The following is a 19,487-nucleotide window of genomic DNA, read 5'->3' on the forward strand; positions in this document are numbered from 1 at the left end:
AAGAGTCGAGGAGCATTTCCACGTTCCCTCATCCTGTTCATTCACGTAAACGGCCCCATCTGAACATATTTAGGTGGGAAGACAGCAACAACCCCGAGAGCAGGTGTCGTTCTGTTCCTCTTTTATATTTATACACGTTTATGGAAAATATAAAGCGGCGAGAGTAAAGTGAAGCGTGCTGAACGTTCGCCTCATTCACCGCCGAAACGACCGCCGCATAAAAGGCCCTTTCAGACGAGAGAAAATAAGAAATTGTGCGTCTTTGTGCGAGAGAAGTGGCGGTGTGCCGGGGCTGGGGCAGAAAGCGTTTTATCCCGCTAAAGGTTTTGTGTGTATTTGGTTAGTTACGGCAATTACGGTCACTAACTGACAGCCAAACGCATGCGGGAGAGCGAACGGGCTGCCTCTGCCGCAACACTCACTGTCGAACATCTGCTGAGAGATTTGCATATTAATTAACCCATATTAACTCTAATTATTCTGGGAAATTATCAAATAAATTAAATTTTCTAATTTTAACCTTTCCTTTGCTTGACGGATGTGAGAGCCGGAGATACCCCTGTTACCCCGCTCACCTGCACCGATGCCCCCGTCTCTCCTCTCGCTTCTCCTTCGAGACACCCAGGACCTGTTTTTTCTCTTTAGGACCAGGAGTTCAGATTTAGGCTTGCCCTGACAAAATGTACATCCGCTGCCCAAACCGCAGACGTGATACTTTTTGAAAATGTCGTGTGTAAATGTGCAAACATTTATTGATTGATTTTATGTGAAGAATGACTTTACGATCGATCTGATAATGGATTGATTTACCGCTTTAGCGCTTTTATATAGCAGCGCGCCTTCAAAAGCAGCTTTACGGAAGAAATGCATTGAGTTTATACGTTTACAAACACTTTAGAACATGCAACACTTATTTACTCTATGACTTTTCCCTCAATAAATTGCTAATTTGCTTTTTATTAATAGTAAGTAATGTTGAGTTTAGGTATTGGGTGGGATTATGGATGTAGAATAAGGTTAAACGGAATAAAGCATTAATATGTGCTTGATATCTGCTACTAATATACTAATAAATGGCTAACGTTCTAGTAATATGCATGCTATTAAACAACTTGTCAAGAGACCAACAATTTTCACATTGTTTCATAAAAGCTTATTAATGTTTATAATGCATCTTCATGCCTTGTTGCATTTATCAGATTAGAGCTGGACAAAAATATAGTAGGACCAAAGATATGAACAAAGAAGCAGTTCAGTATTGCTGTATAGTGTATCTGCGTGCTGAGATCGGTCGCATGCATCCAGCTCTATATAAACAGCTGGGGGAAGATATATTATGCAACCGAATCAAAAAGTACGCTTTTAAATTTCTTTAATGTAAAAGAAAAATCGCATTCGTATCACACTCTTTCAGTGCAGCTCACCACAAAAGCGTTCGATACATAGAAAAAACAAGGCACGAAAGCATGTGCATGCTATTTTTGAGATGCATCGATGTGTCTTTGGTCAGTTTTGGCTGAATCTCTCTCACGTTGGCTCGGGGTTTTCTGTATTGTTGCCCTGTGCACACAGATTTTATTGCGTCATTCATCCCGGGGTGGGAGAGATCTTTTGTGTGCATGTGTTTCTGGTTGGCTCGCGGACGGAGAGGGGGGCGACCCGAGCAGCACAGATGGTGGAAGCGCGCGGTGCCGGGCCGGTCCGAGCCGAGCGGCTAAACCTTTCCAGCCTGTTGCTCCGGCCCCGCAATATAAATGGGACTTTAATTCAATTAGAGTCCGGCTACTGTGGCCGCCTCACGGCAGAAATTATTGAACATATCCACCCCTTCCTGAAACACACCGCTCGGGCCGTCCTGGATCCGCACACAGACACAGGAGTTGTTTTACACATCGCTGAGTTTCTCCATTCACTGGCCTCTCAAAGCTGCTTCACTCTTTCACTCGTCTTTTGTTCGCTCTCGGCTGCTGCCCTTCTGTCCCTTTCTCTTCACCACACCACCCCCTTTTCGTCTTTCGCTCCCTTTCTCTTTCTTTCACTCTTTATTTTTTTTTTGAGGCGTTGCACGGCTTCCCAAATCCCCATATCAATCTGGAAGAGCTTCATATGAAAGCGGTTCATGGACACACAAGCAATAAATACATAAATAAAAAAAGGTTGTCGTTTTGATAAACACTGTAGTCACAAATCGTGCTTTTTCGAGAGAAAAGATCTTTTCTTATAAATTAGATCTGCTGCTCTATAAATTATTTATATCTATGGTCTTATGTGACACGTTTGCATCTGATTTTTTTCTTTACTTAGAAATGTTGGGTAAAGAAGAGACGAAGTTGAGATGAGATCTCGTTGTAAGCAATGAAAGAGCAACCGTTGAGCAATAAAATTGTCTTTGCACGTAAACAGACATTTTTAAAAAAGTGTTTTTTTATTGTGCAGTTGGGTTAGGTTTTGACTAGGTTAAAAAATCACTTAAAAAATATGACTTATATGATGAGTTGGGGGAGTTTAAATGAGTTTAAATAAAAGCGAGTAAGACGTTTCCATTAGTATGCATTGACTAAAGAGCAGTACATTTGTTACAGTATTTATTCATAGTTGTTGACATTAAATAAAAATGGCGACTGCTCGGGTCCAATAACTAGTCAAGTTAGAAGATATGACTTCTAATTAACATGCTTTAAGAGTATTATATATTGTTAGTTCACGTCAACGGACGTACTTGACTAATGTTAACAAACTGAACCTTGCTGTAAAGTGTAACCCAAGTATTTTTACATACATTATTATTATCTTTATCCCTCTCGATCTGTTAAACCTGAAGTGAAAGGGAGATAGGAGCGTTGAGATCTGTTGGAGCTGAAGGTGTTCAGGTGATCTGCATGTGTGAGGCGGCATGCGGAGGGCCGGTTATCTTCAGCACGGTTCACGTCTCCTCCCATTAGCCCTGACGACTCGAGCGCAGCGTGTAGGTTTACCTGAGGGGGTCTGTCACCTCCACACACACACACACACACACACACACGCAGCGTCAGGGCCACAGGCTGGTCTCGGGGCTCCTCTAGCGTCTGACCGCTGAGAGGCCCTCCGGTCGGGCTCGTGCCGCAGCGAGAGAGAGAGCCAGCCTGGAGCATGCACTAAACTCGTGTGGATTACTGCGTTCAGTGAGGAAAAGGAAGAAGGACACTTTGTTTAATTTCCCCCGCCTGTGTTTCTGGCTTCGTTTTGAGGCCTTTTTGCAGATAACATTGGATTTTAAACCGATTTTGCTGATGATGAAGACTGGAGTTCTTTCTTTAGGGACAGCATTTGTGTTTTGATGAGCACGGTTTCCGTGACACATTTCCTTTTCAAACAGGAAGTTGAGGTGAGGGATATCAAAAGGCTCCTTTTATGTGCGTAACATGTTACATATTGTGTGTTATTTCAGTTTTGTTAATATTTGAAAAAAGATTACGTTTGAATATTTTTCTTTAGTTCGTTTGTATGCAATTTTATCTGTTTAGTTTATTTAGTTAAGTAGTTTAACTAAGTGAAAAAGAGAATGTTTTTCAGTTTTTTTTATTGCCAGGCAACGATTAATCGCAAATAATCACATCCAAAATAAAAGGTTGTGTGTGCTCTGTGCTTATTATGTATATATGAATATGTTTGAGAAAAATGTGTTGTGTTTATATTTTAAATATAGTTAGTTATATATTATATGAATATAAATACATAAATATGTGTGCTTATAATAAATATACACAGCACACAAATTAAATAACCAAAATTGATTTTTATTGAATGTTAGTTAGCCCTGAATTCGTTTTAAATCGAGTTTCTTTGAACAAAAAATGTGGGTCGCACATTACTTTCGGATTACTTTTGTGCTGTTTTGTCAGACGAGACTCTTTTAAATGCGCTTTTTTTTGTCAGCAGTTATAGAGTGAGGATAGTTTGTCACACTTTCAGCTTCTTTGAGTTCCTTCGGCTTGTCGTCATCTAAGTGTGTGTTTGCGTGGAGAAAGCGGCCATCGGAATCAATACCATCTCGCACGGCCCTGCGATTATCAGCCGCAGAAATGACAGGCCTGTCTGCGAGCGGTCGCGTGTAGGTTAAGCCCAACATTAACAGTGACTGGGGCAATTAGGAATGTCATTTTAATTATCTGTGGCATCGGAGTGAGAGATGTTCCTTTTATTTGTTTGAAATCAAAAGCAGAGGAGCAGGTAGCATCGGCGCCAGAATGGCAGCCATAATCGCCTTTGTTCCTTTTGACACTCGCAGAAGATGCCGACGAATAGAGAGTGTCATCAGAGGAGAACTTAGCCGGCAAGTAAACATTATCGTTTCTTTGTGTCTGCGCTCTGGAAACACAAAAGACTGATTAGAGATGAGGTGAGGAATCACTGTAATGGCTGCCGTGACATTAGCAGGTTGGAATTATTGTGTTGAAGAGCACAATACCGGCGTGTGATAGGCTGTCTGTCAGCCAAACAATGCTCTCGCTCCGGAGTTTTTACTCCATCTGAAGTTCCACCCAACCCATCATTATTTATCGGCCTTTTCAAATCTTCCAGCAGCGAGTACAAAGTTGATGGATTTTGTTTTTAACTTCTCAAGATGTCACTTCTACTTTGTGGAAGCGCTGTCTCTCTCTTTCTGTCTCTCTCCTTCTGTCTCTCTTCTTAGCCGGTTTGGCTAACCTGTTCAGGAACACTCGTTTTCAGAACCTCTTTTAATGTCCAGATGTCTTTGTGCCATCACATCAAGTCTCTTCCGGCTGCATTTACTTGCGGTAAAAAGAGTACAATCGTAAAATGTTATTTAAAACGTCAAATGGCTGTTTTCTATGCGAATATGTTTTAAAATATAATTCATTTCGGCCTGTTTGCTGCTCGAGAAACATTTCTGATTATTATTAATGCTGAAAACAGTCGCGCCGCCTAATATTTTTGTGGAAACTGTGATGCATTTGATTTTTCAGGACACACAGAGGGATAGAAAGTTCAAAAGAACAGCATGTGTTTTTAAATATAAATCCATCGTAACATCATACATGTCTTTACTGTCACTTTTGATCAGTTCAATGCATCCTTGATGAATAAGGATGTTTCTGATTTGCGCGCATGTGGTTGAAATGGCCAATCTGAAGCCTATACTTTTGCTCCAGAACCTTCTTTCCTGCGGTCAGACTGCGTGGAAGTCTTCCAGCACCGGCGGCCGTCCAGAAATATTGCGTCCGTCGCTGGGCGTGTGAAGGGTGTTTTGAATGTAAATGGGTTGAAGGTATATCTGGACCACACATCAAGCCTGAATGTCTCACTTATTCTTTTGGCTTTTCTATTCTTATTTCCTCCCTCCCTCTTTCGCTGTCTCTTTTCTTGAGTTCTTTCTCTCACAGAGAGCATTACTCAGTCTGAACTTGCCTAAACCCTTGTGGTCACACCTCTTGAAAAGGTTTTGTTTCCCCTGTCAATTGGTATTCAGCCCAGGTCACATACGCACACACATACACCGTTTTCATTTTAATTTGCACCTGTTGTGCAGTTGTTCGGGAGGCAAGTGCAGACCAGTGGATTAGCCAAAGATCATGTTAGGAACAGATATGCCAAGTGTAATCTTTTTGTCCACAGGGGAATGTTAAGATAGACCGTGCTTTGTGTGTGAGTGTGTGTGCGCGCATACTACTCTCGCTTACCAAAGCTAAACAATGCACAGATGAAAATAAATATAAATCTAATGCAAGGCCTTCCTTTATTAACTCATCCCAGAGGAGGTTAATACTCATTCGTTGTGTCACGCACATGCACAAGCTCAGTGATAACTTAATAACCTGCGATATTGATCGTCTGTTTGTATATGTTTGTTTTTTGACAGTGTTGGACTTTGAGAACGTTGTAGAAACTGGATCAGAGACGGAAGAAGAGGATAGGCTTCTGGTGTCGGAGGAGGACGGCTTGCTCAATGGGGCGGGGAGTCCAGTCAGCCTCGTCAATCATGAGTCCGTGGCTCCGCCCTCTCCGACCCTGGGTCACGCTGCTGAGGAAGACTGTGGATGATGAAGATGATATGAAGGACAGTGGAATAGAGAACGTCTGGCATGAAAACGATTTGCTGAGTGCATCAGTCGATGGTACCGGTGAGTTACTCCCACTTTCATTATGACAAACATTCTACTTCCATCAAAGACACGCCCTCTTTTATCTTGGATGCTCCCATCTTCACTAAGTCACATCATCTTTTCTCCTAGACATGCGCATCTTCTCTTAGAACCACCTTTTGATCCCTTAGACACACCAGTCTTATCTTAGGCTGAATCCCAATTCTGTTTTATTCCCCTTCCCCTTGTCCCTTGAAACAGAGTGTCAGGCGTAGAGGTGAAAATATTCCCCTGTGAATTGTGACACCGCTACTATAACGTCATCATACGTCTGGCTCCTACAATACACATACCTGCTGGTGTACATTACTGTTTAATATTAACATCGCTTTTTATTATTGCGTAAACTTACTGACAAAGAAACTTGTCAGTGCTGCCCTAGTTTAAGTACAGTTTAAATTGCTTCATCATATTTCCCTAACTCATTGTGAGGAGATTCACAGATGTGTCTTAGTTGTTCACTCATTGTGAGGAGATTCACAGATGTGTCTTGTTGTTCACTCAAGCAGCCATGAAAAATCATCCCCTTCTATTGATGCATTGATGCCTTTCCCCTACCTTACATATTGTTTAAGACACGACCATCTTTTCTTAGACACACCCCCTCCTCTTAGACACACCCACTCACCTATATGACATGCCCATCTTCTCTTAGACATGCCCCCTCCTCTCTTAGTCATGCATATCTCCCCTTAGACACACCCTCTTTCCTTTAAGACATGCCCGTCTTATCTTAAACACCCCCCATTTTTTCTCTTAGACATACCTCTCTCCTCTTAGACACTCCCTCTCTCTTCTTTAGACACACCCCTCCTCTCTTACTAGATGTTTTCAACTTGAAGCAACGCTGCAGTCATCGACTGGCGTACCATCGTCTGTCAAACGATATTGCTGTAATTTGATGTCAAACACCGATCAGTGGCTGTAGTGCCACGCACCTACTTTTATTTTAGACACGGCCGTCTTAAACATCTCCCTCTCCTCTCATAATCGCTCACACCTTCTATTAGACACACCCTCATTCTGTTCATAGCCACGCCCATTACTTTTCTGACACAAACTCCTTCTCTTCTGCACACCTCTGCTCTCTTAGTCATGCACATCCTCCCTTAGAAACATCCTAGACCCACCCCTTGTATCATAGCCACGCCCGTCACCGCTTAAACACACCCACTCTTCATTGGACACGCCCCTCTCCTCTGTATGTTGTCCCTGATATTTTGTTGAAGCCTGCTCTCACTTGCAGTGCAACTACAGCCGAACGCTTCACTTTAATTATCGCATAAGACCTGTTTCTGCCTGTAATCGTCGGAGGCGCTTTGGCCCGTTTGCAGAGCATGATTGGTAATGCGGTAATAGCAGAGCGTCGCGTGTCCGTGTAACGCTCCCGCTTTCCTCCTGCAAGCATCATTGGTGCGGAGGCGCAGTCAGAGACGCAGAGAGATAAATACTCTTAATGAGGAGAGAGGTAATCATTAAGGGAGGCCAGGCTGCTGCTCAAGTCATTAAGAATCTTAAATGAAATTTTTATTTTTATGATAGCCATTTACATGTGTAATAAGAGTCAATGATTCTTAGAAGCGTATGACAGAAACATAGGAGTGTGAGAGCCCATGGAAGACAGACCATCTAAATGAGCACTTCTTCGCTATTCATTTCTGCTAATGAACTAGCTGTGCACAGAGCCGAGAGAAAGAGGGGGCGTTCGCTAGTCTAAAAATTTAATACGGCCCAAAAAAGCCGGGGTAGTGACATTAGGAATACTATGAAGTCTGATTTTCCTTCAGGAGAGCAGCCGGCTTCATTATTTACAGCGACTCGGAGAATCCAAGCATTTTTGGCTGTCTTTAGGCCAGGATTTCTCACACTTCTTTGAACTAAAGACCCTAAACTGACCCCAACAGTTTGAGATGCCATAGACTTCCACAGAAATGGGAAACGTGGCCACCCACTTTCACAAACCCACATCCACTGCTACATATGAGAGAAAAGTACACTCTTACGGTGTGGGTTCAATCACTGCTACGGTATTTTAGTTTTTTCTTTTAGTTCTTTAGTAAAGTTTTAGTAATTTTGTGTCTTTATTTTTGTATTTTTCATTTATTTACTTAGCATTTTTTCCGCCAAAAATATTTTCATGGTTTTAGTTTTAGTTGTTTTAGCACTTTCCCAAAATGAGAAATTCCTTGGAAAGTACCATAATGTTTTTGGGGTTTTTTCATTAATAATTATTTTGTTTTGGATAGCATTTTACTTATTTTTATTAAACAATCATGCCCCATTGTAAATCAACTACAATCCTGTGTTTGCAATTACAGTCCTTGTGTGTGTATATACATACACACATACATACATATGTATATATATATATATATATATATATAAGGACAGTAATTGCAAACACAAGATTGTAGTTGATTTACAGTGGGACACTACATACTAATATGAAGTAAGCAAGATTTTTTTAAAGTGTACTTTGATAGCCAGTGATATATTTGTTGTTATTATTTTCGACATGATGCCACAAATGCTGTTGATAGAGCTTAACTCCTATTGAACCCGGAACATTCCTTTAATTTGATAAACCCTCTCGGAGCCGGAATGTCTGTGATTCCGCTGTGTTGCAATTCCATAATGTGTGTGTGTGTGTGTGTGTGTGTGTGTGTGTGTGATAAAACCACGGCCATGTTTCTACGCTGCTGGGGTGACGTTCATTAGCTCCGGAGGAAGACGCCAAAGTCTCTCTCTCTCTCTCTTTTTTTTCTCTTTTGTGCTCTTTCCAAACTTGTGGGCACTTTCCTTCTGCGTCTGTGTTTTTTCTCGCGCTTGGTGCCGGAGTGTCTGCGCTGGTACCTCAGCACATAGCTCTGTCCTGAGATAAGCCCAGCACGCTCTCCCTCGCGCTTTTCTCGTCTGTTTTCTTCGGTCAGTCAGATTGCTGCGTTGCTGTCGTCCTTGACTCGCTCTCATCTCCCATAATGCCCTTCACTAGTATGTGACATTATTATCGCAGCCTTTAAATAAATCACCTGAGTTCCTCCCCGCTCTTGTCTTTCTGTTGTATTTGGGATCCTTCAGAGAGTCAGGAGGTTCAGACGGGAGCCGTGTGTTTTCAGAGACATGAATGTTTTGAGAGTAAACCGAATGGATGGAGTGAAATCATCGAGGAATAGATTCAACACGAGTCTCCTTCAGAGGCCTGTTTACTCACCCACCACCTCAGAACTGATTTATCAGCCTGAGACGAGAGCTCAACTCCCTCGGCTCTCCAGACTGAGGAGGACTAGCTCACCTCCTACTGGAATATTTGCCCCCTGTCCCCCCGAAACACCGATAGTAAAACTGATAGAAACAAGAAGGAGAGAAAAGAAGAGTCCAAACTGGGTTTTTAGTAAAAGCTCTATACAACAGGAAAATAATAATAATAATAATAATAAAATGTTGGGAAAGATCGAAAGAAATTGAAACATTCTGAAAAAAATGCACGAATGCAAAAAGAATAATTGAAAAATATCTAAGATATTGTTAGTGATATACGATATCGAATTGTTAGTATTATTGTTGTTGTTGTCAAGAATACATAAAATAAATAATAAATAAAAACATTTAAATATATAGCTTTGTAATATAGTTCCACAATAATTGTTTTTGTTGTTAATAAATTACAATTATAAACGTAAAGGTGATGATGCATTATATTCTACATTATATAGATAATTTTACAAATGTTTCCATTTTATGTAGCTATATGTATAGTTGTTAACAAGTGGATCAAAAAAGACAAGAACAGGTACAGGGTATTTGGACAGCTTTGATGAAACACTTCAAATGTCGACTACTTTATGTATGAATATAATAAATAGTGCACTTGTAGTTATAGTATAGTATATATAGTTGTATATTAAAATGTTGACATAATTTGGTTATATAAATCAATTGCATTATTAATTTATGTTGCAGTAGCAGGAGAAACCCTGATTGCTGATCTGAGAATGATCATGTTTAAAGCAGAGTTGATGTGTTTCTCATGATGTCAGTGGTTTAATTAGACACTGTGTGTTTGGTTTGTGTGCCAGAGACACGGAGCAGCAGCGGATCAGTGCACTGGAGATCAGAAGACTCTCTCTCTCTCTCTCTGTCTCTCTCTCTCTCTGTCTCTCTCTCGCTCTGTTTGCTTGTTCAGGTGGATGGAACATTCTTGAGCTGATCTCTGAGTTTGCTCTCGCTTGTTTCCCAGCGCGCTCTGCTCCGTGTGTGTGTTCATGTGATTGTTGTCAGTGTAAATAAGTGGGTCATTTTGAGTCCTGCATGAGATGCAGAACAAGATGTTTTCTGTCCAGATGCAGTGTGTGAGTGAGCTAATAGACTCTCCTCTCCTCTCCTGTCTGTCTCTCGTTCACAGATGAGCTGAAGGGAGACTATGACACTATGGGGCCCGACGCCGCTTTAGAGCCAGTTGGGAACGGTACAGGTGAGTCATGTGACCATGCTGATTTGCTGCATTGATAGAGAGTGCATCAGTCTTAGTTTGTTCTGGAAGTGTTTTTCCCATTGGTTTATAATCCCAAAGGATTAAAAGTAAAACTAAGTTTTATTTAAAAAGTAAATGAAAATCAGACAAAAAGACAAGAATGTGTGCTTAACGACTTTGACTACAGTCCCATGAAGCATTATGGATGGAATTAAATGCGATTGATAAATCTAAAACAATTCATTTAAAATTGATTGAATCTATAGAAGTAATATAAGACCATTGTAAAATATGCATATGCACAAATATGCGAGTATTTTGAGAGACTCAATTACATCGTTCTCAGTGTTTCATGGGAATGGTGCTCTCTGATTGGTGGAATGTTTGCACAGCATCATGGGTAATGTAGTCTTTATAGTGCTATTTAGCATGGCGTTTGTGATTCTGGAACACGCAACCAGTCATAATGGTACATTTTGTTCATATTAATGAAATATGTACTAAATATATTTTTGGCATAAAAGAAGAATGGATAATTTTGATACATAAATAATATTTTTGGCTATTGCTACAAATAAACCCATCTGACTTGGGACGAGTTTTGTGGTCCAGAGTCACATCTATCGTTGATTAACAACCTCAGAGCTGAAACGTTTATAAGTTATTGTTGAAAATCATTTCCCTATGGAGAAAATGCACTGAGATCTATCAGCATGTCTGTGATGCAGCATTTCATGCAATCTTCAAAAAGACCCCACTGCTGAGATTTATGCAGCACGAGCGCGTCGACATTGTTCATATGGATGAGCGATTCGTGCTCTGTGTTTGACATCATCATGGCACACACACACACACACAAGGGTTTGTTTTATGAGAAACACTGTTAAGCCGTGTTTGAGCTGTCATCGCTGATGTAGTTCAGGAGGAAGGATGTGTAGTTTTAATAAAGCTTTCTAATGTTAGACACACACTCCAGAGATAAACGTCTCGGCGGCGCGGCCCACGATCCTCCTCTGCAGGGAGGGCCGTCCTCGGCTTGAGCGTCGGGAGCGGAAGGAAAACATCGGGACGTCGACTTTAGAGCGCTTTCTTCAGCGAGCGCGAACTTCCCCAAATCGCATTTCAGGCCGAAATCTAATTTGTGCGCAAACTCGATTTGTTTAGATCATGTAAGCCGCAAAACCCACAGCAGCGAGGAGCTAAACGTGTTCATTTGTCGGGCTCACGCGTGTTCACGTGAATGATAGCGAGGCAGGTCTAGTAATGAGAGAGGAGGGAAATCATTTGCTCTGTTAAATAACGTTAAAGGGCTGCCGGCTCTCTGACATTTTCAAGACATTTTTGACAGCGACACAGCCCAGCGGCTCGACCTTTGCACAAATGAGACGATAAAATGTTTACTGTCAGACAAACCTCAGTGCGGAGTTTGTTCCTTACACAAGCCCATCCTAATTAAAAGGTAGCTGATAAAACTCGAGCTGAGCATGCCTTGTCTCTCTGCTGTAATGTTTAACTTGTCTGACGAACGGGTGAGAGCTATTTATTCTCCGTTAGATAATATTCTGTTGCATAATAACGTAAAACACCTTCAGTTTCCTGTATCTGCTCTTGTAGAGAAATGATGTGGAGAAACAATTATGATGATGTCTTTGTGTCTGTTTTGTACATACACTAATTTTCCATCTGAGCACCTCCCAGAGCAAATTTTATTGTTTTTTTCACAGCTCAATACTGATGTTTCCTGTTGTTCTCAGATGTTTCTCCTAAGATTTGCAAATGAGTGACTAGTCGTGATCCCCTAAAAGTATAGAGCTTTATAATGAATGTGGAGGAGCTCGGTTATTTTATGACTGTGATGGTTTGGCAGATCTGAGCATATCGTTGAGGTCTTTTTCTCAGGAGAACCTTCATCAAAACCTTCTTTACGAAACAGTTGAGATTTTAAAGACATCTGAATTGAATGATTTTCAATGGCCAAAAACACACAGCCTCGGCCCTGTGGACAAAATACTCTCATTTTTAACATAATTACCAGAATCCACCTAGTTAGGAGTTCGATTAGAGATCTAGGAAGTGATTTTGGGATTGCAGCATACGTTTCGTTGCTCCTTGTCTGACTAATACATTTAAAAGTAGAAAAAAGGGTTTATCGTTAAAAGCTTTTCCACAATTCCAGTGGTTCTCCTGTTAGATTAACTCATATTTCTTATTTTAGTGGCCATTAGGTGGCTAGATAAGGCAGTAATTTAGACGTATCCTCCTAGAACGTTTCTCTAATGTTGCTGCGTTCATTTCATCACAGCCGCTGCCGCGTGTTTCCGTCACCTTCCAGTGCACCATATTTTTCACATGCAAGGTTTTCTTTAAACGCCGCCTCTCTCTGTGTGTTTCCAGTGAAGAGTGTCCACTGCGCCACCGAGTTTGAGGATTTCTTCGGGAAGCGTAAGCTGGTGGACAGTGAAAGCCATGTGGTCAGCATCGCCGAATACCTCCAGAGAGGAGACACAGCCATCATCTACCCCGAGGCACCGGAGGAGCTCTCCCGCTCCCGCCTCGCCACGCCCGAAGCCAACGGACACGAGGAGAACGGTGAGAATGTCGGGCAGCTGTTGCCGCCGTCTGATTGGCTGCATGCCGGAGTGTTTACCTTTAGAGCGAGGTGCAGCTGTCCGAGTGGTGAAATCATAAACCCTAAATTTCCCGTCCCGAGGGGGGCAGCCGGGGCGCATTACGCCGCATACCTCTCTTATGAAGAACGTGTGAAAAATTAGACGTGCGAGCCACCAGAAGTGATTACAACAGAGAGAACACAACTGGCCCCTGAACGCCATCAGCGGCCGCTCCGTGCTCAGGTTTACACAACTGCTTCTAACCGGTTAGCTTTAGTAGCAGATTATTCCGACACAATCTAAAAAAGCCAAGGCCAATTCTGCGGCTCCAGACCAGGATTTAATTTTGGACACCAAGTGGCGACCCATATACAAAAACAATAATGTTACCATAAGATGCACAGAGCCAACGCAAAGACCATGTTTGGTAATCCCTTACTGGGTGCCTTAATGTAAAGTATGTTATGATGTATAATATCATTTCAGAAATAATGGTAACCAAAATGTCTGCAGATTTCTTGTTATAGTGCAATACATTGTTTTAGTGCATTATACGTATGTTGAAAAAAATGTATATACATTTATATATGTTATATAAATACATTTCATATATAAACATAACATTCTTCTTATTATATACATGCATGTGGTTGTATTTATATATACATAATAAAAATTGTGTACACACATACTACGCAAACAAAAACTTTTATTTTGAATGCAATTATTTGCAAGTAATTCTTTGACAGCACTAATATAAAGGTTTCAAGTAAAGTGTTGACAAATGTTGTTATATTAATAATAAATATGTTCATTGAACTGCAGTTATCATATAAATAAGATGGACACAATTTAATACATTTATTCTCAGCTTCATTTCATAATCTGTTTAAAATTTGCACAATATTTACATTATCCATTCCCAAAATTGACCAAAATTAAGTTATTGGCTGATGGCATCATCTTAAAAAGGCTAAACATCATCCTAATTATTGGCATGGCTAACGTATCTGTCTGTCGCTAGTATGTTCCCACTTTAGGAGTGGAAAATGGTTTAAAAGATGAATGTGTTATATTTCCTCCGCCACATAAAGCCCATGAGCAAAACTCGAGTTGTGTGAATCCGAAACGCACCTACTGTGTGTGTTCATGCATTGGCGTGAGTCCGTGTATGGGTGGCAGTGCCAACTTTGACGGCGGCACACAGTGGAGCAGATTGTACAGATACCTCCTCGTACCACCCTGGGCACAGCGCCCATTCGCTGCCATTGATTTGCTGACCTTTTGGCCCGCTGCCCCTCTCTCTCTGCTGCAGACCTGCCACCTGGAACTCCAGATGCTTTCGCCCAACTGTTGACCTGCCCCTACTGCGACCGGGGTTACAAACGCTTGACTTCCCTAAAGGAACACATCAAGTACCGGCACGAGAAAAACGAGGAGAACTTCGCCTGCCCTCTGTGCAGCTACACGTTTGCTTACCGCACTCAGCTGGAGAGACATATGGCCACACACAAGCCAGGACGAGATCAGGTGAGCCATACTTCCTCCCTCTCTCTCCTCTCTCTCTCTCTCTCTCTCTCTCTCTCTCTCTACGCCTCGCTCTAGCTCTATATCTAATGCGCTGTATTCCCTCGGAGAAAAGATATCATTTTGATTGGCAATCATTATTAATTTTTCATGGCATTTTGAAGATGCAGATCTTTTAATGGTTATAGCCTTAATTGAGGTCTAAATGGTTTTTTGATGGCCTGCTCTGATATGATTCTGCAGTCTTATATTCACGATCGAATGACTGTGTTAATTTCCAATTTAGAAATTGTATCCGCTCTTTAGGTTTTCTTTTTTATGTTCTTTAAAAATCAGTTTCTCTGCGGTGACAGAGTAACACATCATCATTTCCATGTGCGTGAATGATAAACGTGAGCCTTAACAATCTGTCGCAGCGTTATTTACACAAGTTAAATGGGTTGTTGTGGCAAATGCAAGACGCATTCCCCTGTAGATACACTGTATCTCTGCTGGCAAATAAAGCAGGTAAAAGCAAAGTGACACTGATCTCTCTAGGGACCGAACCACTTGAAATCTTTACCACTCAAAGCGCAGTGTGACATCAGAATCGCTCCTGTAATCAACGGAGATGAGGTACAGCAGCTCTTTTATCTCTCAGACACGACGTTCTGACTAGAACAGAATGATTTGATACACGACGAGCTGCCAACTTCTTCACCTGATGCCACGAGCCGCTCAAAACATGAACAGATGGCCCATTCTGCACCCGTGACCTCTCTAATCCACAAATTACTTCCTATTTGTTGGTCTTTGTTTGTGCGCTTCGTCTCGAAAGACTTTCCTGTTCAAAATTTGCCGTTTGTCTGAAAATCCGATGACCGTTGAAATCTGTCCGTGATGTCTACCGATCCCTGCTAAGCAGGATAACATGCGAACCCCCAATCAAATGCCCCGCCCACATCATGCTTGACACACTTAGCGCAAGAGCATCACGCCGGGTGGAAAAATCCCTCTCCTCTCGCTGCTGCCAGTCACAATTAGGCCGAGGGAGCGACTGTATCACATCGAGGGTGATGGCGGGACCGAAACCTGCCTCCATCCTCAGAGGGAAGGTGGGGGGCGTAAAGCAGCTGTTGCTGTTTGTTTATGCGACTCAGCAACATATGAGCGAATGGTGGGGTCCCTCCCCGCCGTGGGCCGCCCGGCTCCCTGCTTGATGTTTGAAGGTTGCCGCTGTTTGAACAATCCTCCCTGTGTCCTGTGCTTTATGCCATCTGTCTCCAGCGGAATGCGGGCCTCTCTCTCTCCCCACCAGTTGTCGGAGCCGATCATGGGCGGCGCTCACAGGCCTTTTGTGTTCCTCTGCCCGTTCGACATACTCACCTCCCACTCTGAATTAATTGTGCTCGCCTGGTGCGCTCTCTGCTTCTCTGCACTGACGCCCGTATTGTTGTTGTTGTTATTGTTATTATATTTTGATTTCGAGGCCCTGCTTTGAATTGCAAATGCGAGGGGCGCAGCGCTCATGTTCTACCTTTGAACAGCAAATGAAGTGCCTGCCTACGAGCCGCATTCACGCATTATTAAAGAGATGTTTGAAGCCTCTAAACAGCCTACAAATTTGTGTCCAATTATGAAATTGCAACATTTATGCGAGCCCACCTTTTTGCGTAATGAACTCTTTGCGCAGGTATCTGAAGGATGTGTTGGTTAAATACGTGTGATTTATTCGGAACGATTATGCTAAATTAGATGAAGTGGATCATTTCTGCCTCCCTAATGAGGAGAAAAGTCTTAAAAATAGGATTCTTTTTGTTCTTTTTTTTCGGTGCCAATGCAGCGTTTCTGGCTCTAGAGTCAGGAAATGAAAAGGTATGAGATGCTCTGTTATCGCTGCTCAAATGCACCCAACCAAAGCAAGATGCCGCTTTACAACGGGAGCCATTTGGCCCGTCATGAAATTATTCACTGAAATCTTGCCTGTTGTGTGTTTGTGCAAGAGAAGCTCATGTGAATATTTTTTCATCCACAGCACCAGATTCTCAACCAGGGTTCTGGAAACCGCAAGTTCAAATGCACTGAATGTGGCAAGGCCTTCAAATACAAGCACCATCTAAAGGAGCACCTGCGGATACACAGTGGTACGTTTTTTTTATTTCTTTCATAACTCGTTGCCTTACATAAGAATGTTCTTGATTCTGCATCCGAAAAAATGGGTTGTTTCTCTGTCATCTATTTAATAAAGAAGTTTTATTAGATGAAAAGAGGGCATACACTCACTTGCTTTAAGTCAATAAGGACATATCTCGCTTCTTGATGTGGTCAAATTCTTTGTCTGTCTTCACCACAGGTGAGAAGCCATACGAATGTCCAAACTGTAAGAAGAGATTCTCGCACTCTGGGTCCTACAGTTCACACATAAGCAGTAAGAAATGCATCGGACTGATCGCCATCAATGGCAGAATGAGGAACAACCTGAAGACGGGTTCATCTCCGACCTCTGCATCGTCCTCCCCTACGAACACCGCCATTTCACAGCTACGACACAAACTGGAGAATGGCAAACCCCTCGGTCTGCAAGACCAGTCCAACCACCTCAACATCAAATCTGAACCACTGGACTTCAACGACTATAAGTTGATGATGGCCTCTCATGGTTATGGTACAGGCAGCCCCTTCCTGAATGGTGGTGTGAGGGGAGGAAGCCCACTGGGCGTTCACAACTCCCAGAGTCCCCTTCAGCACCTGGGCTTGGGAATGGAGGGTCAAATGCTGGGTTACCCATCACTGGGAAACAACCTGAGCGAGGTACAGAAGGTCCTGCAGATCGTGGACAACACAGTTTGTCGGCAAAAGATGGATTGCAAGCCGGAGGAGATCTCCAAGTTGAAAGCCTACATGAAGGAGTTGGGTTCCCACATAGAGGAACAGAAGCAAGCGCTCACTTCCCCCGGTGGACCCCAGAACACTCTTCCACTCATCAATCACAACGGTGCCACCAAGAGCATCATAGACTACACACTTGAGAAGGTCAACGAAGCCAAAGCCTGCCTTCAGAGCTTGACTACGGACTCTAAGAGGCAAATTAGCAATATCAAGAAAGAGAAGGCAAATCATATGCTAGATCTAGGTATAGATGACAAAACGCACGAGAATAATAATCTAATGTTTACACCCTTCTCCTGCCAGTATTGCAAAGAGACCTTCCCTGGCCCTATTCCTCTGCACCAGCACGAGCGCTACCTTTGCAAGATGAACGAGGAGATCAAAGCCGTGCTTCAGCCCACTCAGAACTCCTCGACCAACAAAAGCAGCTTGTTTGCTGAGAAACACGGCCTCTTGCATCCCTCCATCATCCCAGATAAGGGCGTCAACGGCCCTATCAGTCCCTATAAGGACCACATGTCAGTGCTAAAAGCCTATTTTGCCATGAACATGGAGCCCAACTCAGAAGAACTACTGAAAATCTCCATAGCAGTCGGCCTTCCACAGGAGTTTGTGAAAGAGTGGTTTGAGCAAAGGAAAGTCTTTCAGTACACAAACTCCAGGACTCCTCCTTTAGACAGGAACCACGTGGAGTCTGGTCATCCGGTCTCCGTTCACACTCCCACTAAAGACTCATTAGGAATCCGCTCTCCGATGTCCCTGGTCAAAGGGACAGACCGCATCACATCCCCCTCCATCCCAGAGCTTCTTAACAACATGAACAACTGCGACACCCCACTCAGGCTCTCCAAAACCCCTCAGTTCTCCAACCACAAGTCGCTGGGAGATAAGCTGGACCACTCCCGAAGCAACACGCCATCTCCTCTAAACTTATCATCCGCATCCTCCAAAAATTCTCACACTAGCTCTTACACGCCCAACAGCTTCACCTCCGAGGACCTGCAGGCTGAACCTCTTGACCTCTCGTTGCCAAAGCTCATGAAGGAGCCAAAGCACATCTTGACTGTGAAAAGCCGACCCAAGCTAAACAGCACCCCCACTGACCATAACCACGTCGCGACGCCCCGGGAGCACGCAGACGAGCCGCTCAACTTGGCTTATCTGTCCAAGAAGGAGTTTGGCAGCCCCAATGCAAACAGCAATCTGGACAAAAGCTCGAGTCCTATGTTTGGTCTGAACCCTTTCGCTGCCAAACCCCTGTACACTTCCTTGCCACCCCAAAGCGCATTTCCGCCCCCCACGTTTATGCCCCCAGTGCAAGCCAGCCTCCCGGGGCTGAGACCCTACCCCAGCCTCGACCAGATAAGCTTCTTGCCTCACATGGCCTATACATACGCAGCGGGGGCTGCCAGCTTCGCCGAGATGCAGCAGAGGAGAAAATACCAGCGGAAGCCAGGGTTCCAGGTAAATAACGGACACTCTGTTTCATAAACCCTCAGGCCTTGTGTTTCTTTTTTTCTGTCCCTCTGGTGAGTGGCGCTCAGCTTCATTCAGACACTAATTAAAAGCCTCTCCGAGTGGGAAAGAGGAGCTCACCTCACGCCCAGCGGCGGATGAGGCAATGAAAGAGAACCGCGGTTCCTGTGGTAGACGACGATGCCTCTAGTGCCATACGCCGTTTCTTTTTTTAGCGGTGATGGTTATGTTGCCAGTTCTTGAGTGGCTCGTCCGAGATACCGAGAGCAGGAAAACGTCAAAGTGTCAGGTGTTCAGCAAAGATGCGCCTGTGGCACCGCTGCTCTTTTTCCTATCTCAGGTGTGAGAAACATCACAGACATAGAGAGTCAGTGAACCTTAGACATATCTCTT

The 19,487-nt window shown here is 43.1% G+C and overlaps 1 protein-coding gene across 1 annotated transcript in view; it reads left to right on the forward strand.

Moving 5' to 3' along the window:
- The window catches only part of zeb2b (zinc finger E-box binding homeobox 2b), a 40,126-nt gene that overhangs the window by 14,950 nt on the left and 5,689 nt on the right, over positions 1-19,487 (forward strand). Inside the window, 7 exon segments of the mRNA XM_043230899.1 lie at positions 5,861-6,017; positions 6,019-6,122; positions 10,546-10,614; positions 13,009-13,203; positions 14,539-14,753; positions 16,765-16,873; positions 17,083-19,082. Of these exon segments, the coding sequence (XP_043086834.1) occupies positions 5,861-6,017; positions 6,019-6,122; positions 10,546-10,614; positions 13,009-13,203; positions 14,539-14,753; positions 16,765-16,873; positions 17,083-19,082 (2,849 nt within the window).

Source organism: Puntigrus tetrazona, unplaced genomic scaffold, assembly GCF_018831695.1.
Source record: "Puntigrus tetrazona isolate hp1 unplaced genomic scaffold, ASM1883169v1 S000000234, whole genome shotgun sequence".
Classification (NCBI taxonomy): Eukaryota; Metazoa; Chordata; class Actinopteri; order Cypriniformes; family Cyprinidae; genus Puntigrus; species Puntigrus tetrazona.